The sequence below is a fragment of the Myotis davidii genome, unplaced genomic scaffold (genome assembly GCF_000327345.1).
Source record: "Myotis davidii unplaced genomic scaffold, ASM32734v1 scaffold1274, whole genome shotgun sequence".
Taxonomy (NCBI): domain Eukaryota; kingdom Metazoa; phylum Chordata; class Mammalia; order Chiroptera; family Vespertilionidae; genus Myotis; species Myotis davidii.
Window position 1 is genome coordinate 8,598 of NW_006285119.1, and position 12,933 is coordinate 21,530.

General features: G+C 35.9%; 1 protein-coding gene across 1 annotated transcript in view; it reads right to left on the reverse strand.

The window, feature by feature from the left end:
• Positions 1-1,667: 1,667 nt before the first annotated feature.
• The window catches only part of LOC102761544 (transmembrane protein 232), a gene marked incomplete at its 5' end in the record, with an annotated part of 36,525 nt that continues 25,259 nt past the window's right edge, over positions 1,668-12,933 (reverse strand). Inside the window, 3 exons of the mRNA XM_015558685.1 lie at positions 1,668-1,855; positions 7,741-7,990; positions 9,290-9,413. Of these exons, the coding sequence (XP_015414171.1) occupies positions 1,668-1,855; positions 7,741-7,990; positions 9,290-9,413 (562 nt within the window). The remainder of the gene's footprint in view (positions 1,856-7,740; positions 7,991-9,289; positions 9,414-12,933) is intronic.

Genomic DNA, 12,933 nt, shown 5'->3' on the forward strand with positions numbered 1-12,933 from the left:
CTTCCCAACTACACCAGGGCAGGTCCTCTCAAACCCTGCCCACTGTACTAACTGTAGGGAACCTAGTCCAAGTTCCTGCCTAGGGCTGGAACTCCTAGGATGCTGGATCTTAGACAGAGAAGCCATGAGAGGCTGTGGGTATATAAGAATGAGTCTTTATTGCAGAGGCCATATAGTCGTCAGACAAAACAACTCCTTCACAGCAAGTCCTGTACAGGCAGGTGGCTAGATACCGGCTGGTTAACATGTACATCTTTCACACAAAGCAGCATTAATCTCTGTACCCACAGCTATTATCTGAGCAGCCGCATGCTGCCCCCTAGACTCACCACCTCACATCATAGTGGCACCTAAGCTCTCTGCCTCAGCAACTTCTCTAGCCTCTTTGGCTCAGCAGCTTCTCCTGTCTCTCATGCCCAGCACACTGGCTGCTCTCTGTAGCCTCATATAGTAACTACCTCCGAGCTTCTCTCCTAGCTCCAGCTCTCCAGCTTCATCTGAGCTCTCTTCTCCTCCCTTTGGCTGGTCAATGACAGGTATTATACTCCTTAGACAAAGAAGGCCGCATGCCAATAGTAACATCATTCATTTTGGCTACAGAAGAGATTGCTGTACACTGCACATAGTCCTTGGATCTGTGTATGGTATCTTAGCCTTGAACATTCTGATTATGAGTCCCAGGCTTAGAGTGGCCTTGACCATCTGGTGCACTCTAAACAGGGTCCCCACAGTCTTCCATATTCCAAATCAGACTTATGATTAAAAATCAGAGTTGAATATTTTGTTTTCTGCTAAAAATCTAGAATGTAGCTACTCTGTATAGCCAACAACCCATCCATATGCTTTGATGATCAATAGGCAGAATGGATTCCTTATTTGTTCTTCTCATTCCACATTAATTCATACCCATAATTATTATTAGAAAACAGAGCATTAAGAGCATTAGATTAATTGCATCTGTGAAAGCTAGAAAGAACCAGAAATATTTAGTGACATGGGGGAGAAAAGTGTGTGTAAAGATAACAAACAAATTACCCTGGCTCAAAATAAGACACAGAGAAGAAAAATATTGTTTGGCATAGTTTTGAAATATAGGCTACCATATGAATAAAGCATCACTAGAAAATAATATTTTTATTTTATGAAAAATAGATATTTCATAATGATTTTCTTTGATGTCATTCAAATAGAACTAGAAAAAAACAAGAACTTGTACAATACATTTTTAACTTTAAAGAAAATTAACTTATTGTTAGTGAGTCCAGATTTGCAATTTATATTGTCTAATGCTGGAAAGAAAAAATACATACATATAAATAAGAAAACTAAATAATTTATTATACAAATGGAGACTCTTTTGAGAGTGAATTAATTCACTACTAATAAGGAAGCTGGAAAATTAGGCACAGACCCTGGTTAACCTTCACAATTGGAATGCATGGTAAATGTTTCTCAAAGGCACAAGCCCAAAGTAGCACAATTACTCTTCCTAAAAATCAACTCCTCTCTTCAAGCTATTTAATCAGAAGATTGCCTACCCTCTTATCTTTAACTAAAAATAGTTCAGCATTAAAATTTAAAAATCATGTTCTCAACTGTCACTGATGCTCATTGAATGTGGACATTCCTTTCTCCTTAGATAGAAATACCCATTTACTCCCCAGTGTTTATCTTACCTCAGCTATATTTAGTGCATTATGGATCCGCTCATCTTTTTCATGATTCTTTGTTTTCTGTAATGTTTGCCATATAACGTTTCTAAGTCCATCCTGTTCCTCATCTCCTCGAAGTTCCCATGACATTTTCACCAGGTTGTACACTAAGTCGTAGTATCCAATCCATATGACTTCATCACCTGTTTAAAAAGAAATATTCTGCCCTAGCCAGTTTGGCTCAGTGGATAGAGCATTGGCCTGCAGACTAAAGGGTCCCGGGTTCAATTCTGATCGGGGGCGCGTACCTCAGTTGCAGGCTTCTCTCTGGCCCAGGCCCTGGTAGGGGCTCATGCAGGAGGCAACCAATCGATGTGTTTCTCTCACATCAATATTTCTCTCTGTCTTTCCTCTCTCTTCTATTCTATCTAAAAATCAATGGAAAAATATCTTTGGGTGAAGATTAAAAAAAAGAAATATTCTTTGAGAAGATAATCATTTTATTCATAATACTAATACAGAAAAAGAATGAACTGATTTTATGAGCTTTGCAGTCTTCACTGCTTTTACTTCTTTAATTTTAAAAGATCGCATATTCTTTTAAAATTGCTAACCATATGAAAAAAATGAACTGCACCTAATACCAAACCTCATAAATTTCAGTTAAACGGGCAAATTGGAAACTAGGTACTAAAAAAATCTTTGGAATTCAAATAAAGAGGAATTTGTTCAAGGCAATATGAATACTTAGACCACAATGGTGAATTTTTATAATAAATCAGAAAACAAGAGAAAAATCATTGGCTGTTATAAGAATGACCAAAATCTATGAAACACAGCATTTGAATCAAGAAGAAAACTTTGAAAACAATGTCAGAAGCAAATGAAAATTTCTGATCTAATTATAGGCTGTATGATTTTTTTTTCCTAATAACAGATACATAAGTCTACTGAAATAATGGAAAGAAAGTAATGAATCCAGGAGAGAAAATAAAGTCTAAGACATTTCTAAAACTTATATACCAATTAGCAATTTATATAATTATGCAGTTCTACTTTTAAAATATGCATTCTCTTACAGAAAAAAAAATAAGTTTCACTTTACTCTTTACTTTGATGATATATTGCTATGCAATACTATTCAGGAAAAGAGAATTCTAATTTAGGTAGTAAAGGGATAAATAAATTTGGAGAATGAAATAATAGAGTCTTAAAGGGAATATGAACTTAATTAGCCATGATAATAGTGAGTACAACTGAAGCGGGTAAGAAAACAAGAGGAAGAAAAGGTTCAGAAATGGAGATGAAGGAGTTTTTAAGTCAAATAAATTCTGTATTGTACTTTCACCCCAAATTCTGGTGATAGTCCATGTGATATGGAGCTCATCAATGCCCTTCTTGAAAAGTCACAATCTGAAAAGTCACAATCCTCAACTTTTCCTAATTCAATCTAGGATTTTATAATCCAGGCTAATAATCATCACCACTATTATTATAACTAGAATACTTGGGCATACCTACTAGATGCCCTTATTCTAGTCCTCATTACAATCCTGCTATGTAGACCATATCATACTTAGAATAATAGAAGAGAACATGTGAGCTTCAAGTTGGTTCAAAAGTTTCTAGCATCATGCAGCTGATGCCTGATGGAGCCAGGTGAAGGCTAGTCTAACTGTGTCCCATTGAAGCACAGCCTCTCCAGTTCAAATAAGTAATTTTCTTTCCAATCCCCACCTTCTACTCCGCTCATAGGAAAGAAAGAGACTAGAAGGTAGAAGGAAGAAGGGTAAGAGAAAGTACTAGTATGTACACATTTTGGAAATGAAAGAAAACATATGTCCAGCCTCCAAACTTAAGACACTTTCTACCCTTTCTGTTGTCTCTTATACTATAGGAGAGAAAGTATAAGCTGCAAATATGAGGCTATAATTAAGTGGCCAAATCTCTTTTATTTTTTATTTCAATTTATTAGGATGACACTGGTTAATAAAAGTATATAGGTTTCAAGTATAAAATGCTATATAATTCATCAACTGTATACTGTATATGTGTGAAATTAAACTAAAAAAGCAGACTTATAGATACAGTAAACAGGCTGACAGTTGTCAGAGGGGAGGGAGATTGTAGGGCTGGGTGAAAAAGGTGAAGGGATTAAGCAAAACAAAAACAACAACAATAAACTCATAGACAACAACGTGGTGATTATCAGAGGGAAAGGGGTTTCGGGGAGGTCAAAGAGGATAAAGGGAGAATAAATGGTGATGGAAGGAGACTTGACTTTGGGTGGTGGTCAATATTTTAAAAATATAATTGTCACTCATAAAAAACTTTATTAATTAAAACTAGTACACTGCTATATTTCAAGTTATTTAGGGAGAATGATATCAGCAAATAGGTGGGATAGAAAGTTCCCCCATCCTCACCCTCTCACAGAAATATAATTTGGCAGTCACCCATGAACAAATATGCCTTTTGGGGAAACCTTGGGATCCAGGTAGGAGGTTGGGAAACCCCAATGAAGCCAAGACTGAGAAGGGCCACTTTGATAAGGCATGTCTGGACCTAGGTATCAGGCCTGACGCCAGTGATGTAGTCCTGCTGTGGACCTGGAAGTATCCCTGACTCCTGTGAACTCAGCTCCAGCCCTGCTTATCCAGTCCTGCCACTAACCCTATCCACCAAAGGACCCAGGAGCACCCATGCCTGTTGGTGCTCTTGGTATGTGGACACTGACTATGGACACTGAAGCAGCCCTGTGACCTGGCCCAGCCTCACTCTTCCATAATCCAGAGGCAGTTCTGTCCACCCAAGAACCCACCCATAAAGAACCTACCCTTGGACCTGGCAGGAGGCGGCTCAGGAACCTAGTGGGACCCAAATCCATTTGCACTCCTGGTAACAGGCATGAGATCTGCAGACCCAGAAGCGGTCCCATAACCAGGCACCAGCCCAGTTCAACCACAGTCCTGGAGATGGTCCCATGTTCTCAGGGACCCAGCAAAGACCAAGCTCATCATGTGCACTGACTCCCAGCAAAGAGGTTGATATAAGCAGCGAGAAGGTAGAGGAATATAAAGAGGATCTCAAATTGAGCTGAAGTGGAGAGTTCATATTAGAAATGGGTAAGGTAAAACAACTAAAAATAAATGGAATCAGATTAAATGGTAGATGTTTGAGCAAAAGAGTAATGTTATATTTGTTCAAAGAAATGTTATATCTATTCAAGCAATAAGCAGAGTTTTATGGGCTATTCCAGCTCTTTACTGTGATGAGCAGCAGAAGATTGGAGATTAAAGGAGAAACTTAAGACATTGTGGAGAAGATCTGAGAAGACTTCTTAGGAAAAGGAAGGAATGAAGTGTAAAGAAAAATACATTTTTAAGCTCAGAAAATTGAAATAATAATGAAATCACTTGCATAAATGGAATTATGTAGAAGAGCCTAACTAGGAAGAAAGAAGACAAATATTATTTGGAAACTGTGACATGGTAGAGTGTGGGGGAAATCTAATTTTTAGTGTCATGTAGCTTGTCATAAAATTATAATTTTCAAGTAAAATAGCAAAAAGAAAGTATGGATTTTTAACTAGAAAAAATAAGGCTTGAACTAAATATGAATAAAGAAATAATGAGTATTTAATAACTGAGGAATTATGAAACTGTGAAATAAAAAAGTAGTTTTTGAACAATACGATAAGTAAAAATGCTGTGGATTTTAACCAATGTATAAATTTATTTATGGGCTCCAAAATTCTTTACATTAAAACGAATGATTAATAAAAATATATCCAAACCACTTTCCTTAATATACTTTAAATTATTTTTTATGGAGGAACAATATTTTATAAGCCTACAATATTTGAATCATTGAACTGAATATGGTTTGCTTTTAGACTCCACAAGACCAGCGATGAGTCCATAAAATATATTCTGAGAACTGTTCTCAAAACTCAAAAAAAATTTTAAAATGCCATTGATTTTAAAAGTGAGCAGTTCACCTGTTGATTATGAATAATATTTGGTGTAAGAATCTATTACATCCAATTGACTGACAGTTAACAAAGAAAAAAAAACCTTCTAAAAACAGATGGGATGTGTTACAGCTGTCACAAAAGGTAGAGTGCATTCTAACATGCACATCTAGACATTTGCCAGAAGCGTGCCTGCTATGAAACTTCAACCAGGGACCAAGCTGTAGCATAAGGCACTCTTCTGTTCTGCTTTGAGTGACCCTGTGGCAGCTATCAAAGATGTCACTTTAAATATACTGAGAGAAAATGTGTCTCTGCAGCTAAGCAGACAGTAACAAAGCTGAACCAAAATAAAATTCTTAATAAATCTTGAAAATTTATTAAGAAACGGTGATGTTTGAAAACCAATATTATGATTCTTTTTGTTGTAGCTATATTTTGGTGTTTGAACTCCTTGGAAATCTTTAATTTCCAGTCTAGATATTTACATTTCACATATACAGTGATTATAAAATATGAATATTTCTATTTATATAAATGAATATAAATAAATAAATACAGCCTTTATAATTTTGACAAATCTAATTTGACACCACAAATTCAAATGTATTACTGAAAGGTAACTTGAATGTAAGATGTTGTTTAAAACATTGTCTTTATGAAATGCCATTATGTAAAGTGGAAGGAACTAGATCAATGCCAAGAAACCAATGGACAAGAACCAGTCAGCAAGCCAGACATTTAACAAGTATTTAATAAGTCAATACTATGTGGCAACCACTGTCGTATATACCAAAAAAAAAAGTTTCCCAGCCATTGTGGTTCTAGTGATTGAACACATGTGAAAGATTTTCAACTTGCCTGTCCCATTCGATTCCTGGTCAGGGCACATGTCCAGGTTGCTGGCTTGATCCCCAGTAGAGGTGTGCAGGAGGCAGCCAATCGATATCTCTCATCATTGATGTTTTTATCTCTCTCTCCCCCTCCCTTCCTCTCTGAAATCAATAAAAAAATATATTTTTAAAAAAGAAAAAGACAATGTTATTGCTTTCAGGACACAATATCTAGTTAAGAAAGTAAACAGAACAATATCTGTTCATAATGAGTTTTTAAAAAGATAATAGAAGATGGTAATGTGACCAACAATGACTAGGAGAAAACTACTATGGACATAGAGAGAAAGACCACCATGAGAAGATGATATTCAAGCTAAGATCTCATGAAAACTAGTTAACCATCCAAGGAAATGGGGGAAACTGTACCCAGCATAGGGGATAGATGATGCAAGGTCTTTGGGCCTAGATTAGAATATTATGATAGTGTAGAGAAGCAAAAATCTTGCAATCATATTTTAAATTTAGTAATTTATTTAATTACATAATAAAACCACTATGACTAATTGATCATTTACTATATGCCAAATACTATACTATATGCTGGGTTAAATATAAATATAATTCAGACATGATTTTCCAGTCTTAATTATCTTATAATTTAATGGGAAGTGAGAGTCATATACATAACAGGCCATAATAACACCTACTATAACCATATTCATAAAGAAAAGTTTTAGTCAACCTAAAAGGACACTTTTGAATGTATATTGTCCCTATAGTACCATTTTAAAAATAAAAGCTTTTTATTTTTATAGCCCCCATAAACAACAGTAGCAAAACAACCTTTAGTCTTGAGACACCGAACTGGTATATTTTGATAGAGTATGAGATCACTTATGTGAAGAATGAACTAAATTTATGTGATATACTGAAGAAAATTTTCTGGGTGGGAAAAGAACAAGAGAAACAGTCGATGCCTAGAGAAGATAGATGAGAAGTCCTTATGTGAAAAAGAAAAAAACAAACTTATGCACATTTCATAAGTTTGCCCAGATCAACTTTTGTTTTCAAGGAATATAATTTGAATCATAAATCAACTGACTCTATATTTCAGTTATTTTTAAATTATCGATCAAAAATTTCCATTTTATAAAATATTCCTAAATTTATAGAAAGCTCTACTGAATTTAAAATTATTTCCAACCTTAAAATGCTAACATTTTGTGAAAGGAAGACATTTTTAAATATTTTTTATCAAATCCAAAAATAATTTACTTACAATTATCTGACATTTTTGAAGAGAAATAGTCCAAAAGGCCTAAAAAACTTGTTTCCCTCAGATCTAGCTGTTCTTCTGATTTGTCCAATGGTAAAATATATTTTTTTGAACTTTTACAGTCACAGAAACCAATAAAAGCAGTTTTTCTCAAATTAGAAATGGCTGCATACAAACAAATTTCTGTAAGAATTGTTATATAGATGGAGACAATAATCCAAGCCCAGGAAAAATCAACAGAGCCATTTTCTTTCTAAAATAAGGAAATAGCTATTAGATAATCCAAACATATTCTGTTATAACAAGAACAATATACTGTATTTATAAGAAATATCTTCAAATTTTATAGAGTTGTTAAAAGAATATAATCTAATATTTCTAAATGTACTTAAGAGGCAGATTTTACATAGATAGAATGCATAAAATCTAATTCAAAGAATATAAAATACATGCAGCTAACTAGTATATGCAAAACAACTTTTCAACTTCATTAGTAATCAATGGAATATAAATTAATCCAATGAGATACTATTGTCCATATCATATTTTAAAAGAATATTTTTATGTAAAGCTCAATTCTAAATTTTAGTCCTGAATAGACAAGATTCTCTGGACTGTGTGCTTATCAAATCTTAAGATAATTTAAGATACCTTAATCTGACCTTGCTCAGAAAGGAAATTAAGTGAGTCATATCAGAAAAAAAAAAAAAACAACCATGGCACTTTTACACATTTTTCATAGGAAAGGAAGAAACATATTTTCTGGAAAGAAACTTGGACATCTACCCTGAGAATGTAAAAGTGTAATTTATTAAGCTATTCTTAAGAAATAGTCATAAATGAAAATATTTTATATATGAGAATCTGTTTAACATCATTTGTAATTAACTGTGATTAATTATAAACAAACTCAATGCTTAACAATAAATGATTAAATGATCACATCCCCACTAAAATGTAAATTTTAATAAAACCTAACAACAATAAAAATGTTTTAGAGTCCTAGCTGGTTTTGCTCAGTGGATAGAGGATCGGCCTGCGGACCAAAGGGTCCCAGGTTTGATTCATGTCAAGTGCACGTACCTTGGTTGCAGGCTCCTCCCTGGTCAGGGCTCACAGGAGGCAACCAATCAATGTGTTCCTCTCACATTGATGTTTCTCTCTGTCTTTCCCTCTCTCTTCCACTCTCCCTAAAAATCAATGGAAAACATCCTAAGGTGAGGATTAACTACAACAAAAAATGTTTTAAATATTTTTAAAGGGGAAACTAAATCATATATAACCATATGATTTCAAGTTTAATAAAATTTAAAGTCCCTCTCATGTATGCGTGTGTGTATTTCTATAGCTCTATTTCTATCTACATCTATATCTATCAATCCATACTAGGATATATGGTAAATAAGAATTTAGTTCTATATGTAATTAAAATTATTATTTCAAAGTTATGCTCATTATAAGCCATAATATGTTATACAATTTAAACAGTACCAAATTTTTTTTGTTTCTATTTGTCTTTTTTGCACACCAAAATTAATAAATATACTGTTACCTGATTCTGAACAGACATAATTGTTAAAAGAAAATCTCTCATTATGTCCATTAAAGTTTTCAAGCAGGCCATGTTTAATTTGGCAGCCTCCCCAAGGACCAACAAAGCCAGTGCAGAATCCATCCTAAAAATGTTATTAACAAAACACAGACTTTAATGTACAATAAAGTTTTTAATGAAAAAAAAAGTATTTGGCCAGAAGAGAGGAAAAGAGGAATACCTTGGATTGCAAGATACATTACTTTCAATAAAGACTAGTATTGCTTCACAAATATAATATTCATCTACCAATAAATTATAATTACAAAAAAACAAATACTGGTTCATACTGTTTATGATAAAAATCTGCAAGAAAGAGTCACATTTTAGCCAACCTAGAAATGAATAGTACTTAAGAACTTAGGAATTGAAAATACTGTTAAATAGCTGACAATGAATAGAAAAACTAGATACATTATAATAAATCACATAATTTTATAAATATGATCCAAAAATAAATTTAATACATAAATCATAAATACATAAATCATTCTATCAGGTCGACCTAGAACATTTTAAATAATGATTTAACCATAATTTTATCAGAAACTCAGGTTTAGCCTGGCTGGCATGGCTCAGTGGTTGAGCATCGACCTATGAACCAGGAAGTCACAGTTTGATCCCCAGTCAGTGCATATGCTGGGGTTGGGAGTTCGATCCCCAGGAGGCAGCCAATCAATGATTCTCTCTCATCATTGATGTTGCTATTTCACTCTCCCTTTCTTTTCCCTCTGAAGTCAATAAGAAGTATATTTTTTTAAAAAGAAAGAGAAACTCAAATTTAAATTAAGAGTCCAGAAAGGGGAGGACTGATATAAATAAACTAGAGGCCTGGTACACAAAATGTGTGCACTCGGAGGCAGGGGTCCCTCAGCCTGGGCTGCGTCCTCTTGAGGGGAGTATGCCTAAGCCCCTAAGCCATCAATCGCATACCCTTAGCGCTGCTGCAGAAGTGGGCAAGGCTCCCACCACCGCTGCTGTGCTAGCCAGCTTCTGGCTGAGCAGCGCTCCCGCTATGGGAACGCACTGACACTAGGGGACAGCTCCTGCGTTAAGCGTCTACCCCTGGTGGTCAGTGTGCATCATTGCGACTGGTTGTTCCACCATTTTGTTGATTTGCATATTAGGGTTTTATTATATAGGACTAGTGGCCCAGTACACGAAATTCATGCACAGGAGAGAGGGGGTTCCCTCAGTCCAGCCTACACCCTCTCCAATCGGACAAACCTCTCGCAATCTGGCTGGTCATTAAAAAATTGAACCGCTTTCTTACACCTTACACCAACCAGCTGTTGCCCTTAAAACCCCTCCTCAGCCCACACCTTAGGTTCTGACTTCCTAGCTCACCCAGATTAGGTTCTGATTGGTCGGTTTCTATGCCAGTCAGCGTCAAAAGCTCTGCCTGCTAGGCAGCCATTGGCACTTCACCCAGATTTGGTTCTGATTGGTCGGCTTCTATGCCAGTCAGCATCTCCAGGCCTATCTCTGGGCCTGATCAAAGAGGCAGAGCTGATCAGCAGCAGCGGAGGCCCAGAGAGAAACAGAGATGTGGATGCTGGCAAAGCCCAGAGAGAAAGAGAGAGGCAACTGCTGATCAACAGCTGCCATGGTGGCTGCAGATCAGACCCTGCCTCTGTCTCTGCAGGCCTCGTTCTGGGTCTGATCCGCAGCCCCCTCAGCAGTCAGTGCTGGGTTTCCATGGAAACCCAGCACTGACTTCGGGTGTTCGGTGGAACCTTAGGTCGTTGTGGATGTTATGGACCCTGGCTCTTTACATCTATAGATTAGTCTCAGTCTTCATTGAACATGGAGAAGAGGGCAGTCAGCATTTCATTCTTGACTGTGAACATTTAGGAAAACTAGTTTAAAGACTGTATTTATTTTGCCAGTGCTTGATTTTTGATACTCAGAAGAGATGGACTATATGAAAAGCCAGGCTTTAGCATGTCTGCTAAAAGGATTCTTTCTCCTGCTTACAGAATTTCATTTTTGAAGCTCCAGAGAAGAATGTGGAGAATATAGGCGATGACTTCTGTCTCGTCAGAGAAGGCATAGGTAGGCCACTGGTTGTTTTCTTCCATTCAGCTCTACCAGGCACTTCTCTGACTGTGTTGGTAGTAATTAATTACAGCGGCAGGAACTCTTGTTCTTTTGTTAAAATCGTGTCAAGTTGTGAGACCCTAATTTGGGCTGTAACCCCTGTGCCAGGAAAAATAGTTCTTATTAAATAATTTTAAGTAGGAGAATGGTGTAATCACATTTATGTTGCAGCCCTGGCAGCAGAGTCTGACAGATTATGGAGAAGAAAAATTAAGGCAAAGAAATCAATTAATAAGCTACAAGAGTCATGAGACAATAATGGCCCAAACCAAGATTGTGACAGTGGCAGTAGAGAGTAGGGGACAGTTCTGAAATGTAGTGGGTAAGCTGTCTAATTTGGTTAACTTGAGCAGAAGACATGTGTCAGGTACTGAGATGGAAATTCTTTAGGCAGGACTCTATCTGGAAAAAAATTAATTCAGATATGAACCAGCAGGAAATGAAATATTAGGGGATGATGAGTATATCAAAAGTATTTTTATATTACTTATCTTATTAAAATACCCCCAAAGCCCCTTGGGGTGACTATTATTTCTATTTAACTGCTAAACAGACTGTTCAGAGGGGTTATGTGACATTCAAAATTAGGCAGCAAAAAATAGGACTAAAACTCAGGTCTTCTGATCTAAGGTTGAATTTTTTTCACTGTACTATAATGCAGCAAAGCATAATTGATATATTTACCCTAAATAGAGACTAAATGTTTATATTTAGCTCAGAGGATCAAAGGATCAATAAGAAATCCAGGAAATAAATTAGAAAAGTGGACCTACATTGGCATCTCACCTCATAATAATGAAAAACATTATTAATGAAAACTTTGTTTGAATGCTCTTAGACTGTCACATAAACATAGTAATCACTGAGGATCATAAAGACAATTTGGATATCAATTATCTAGCCAGAAGTAAAAGGCTTCTTGCCCATGCAAAGCAGTTGATTCTTTGATCGATGCATGTCGATGCAAACACAAATACTGTACATCTGAAAAACACTCACTATGTCAATATAATTTTAAATTGTCAAGCTTATTTTGGAATACATTCATGGGGTGCATTAAATCAGCTATTTTGCTTTTGGAGATATAATTTTATTTTATACTGCTCTACTGAAATGCCATGCTGCACTTCTCAGCAATCTTCATTGGCTAATAATTCAATTATAAACACAATTCATTATTTTCATGTTGGATTAGAAAGCCCTTTGTACTGGCTTGAGCAATCTCACCAGAGCAAATAGGGCAGTTTTTAAAAGGCCAAACCACAAGGTGGAGCATTGAGAGGATGAAGCGTTATATAAAGTGTAACCATATTAAATGGAAATCTGCTTTACAGCAAGCTGCTTATCTGCAGTTCAGGGCTGCTAAACTTCCAAGGTAAAGGTTGGTGTATGGCAGCTGGGAGGGGCTCATGGATTCTCCTTTTCTCTACTTCTTCACCCTGGTTTATAATTTATTGTCTTCGATGCACTTCCTTTCCTTGTTTCCCGCCCCACCCTCCACCCCC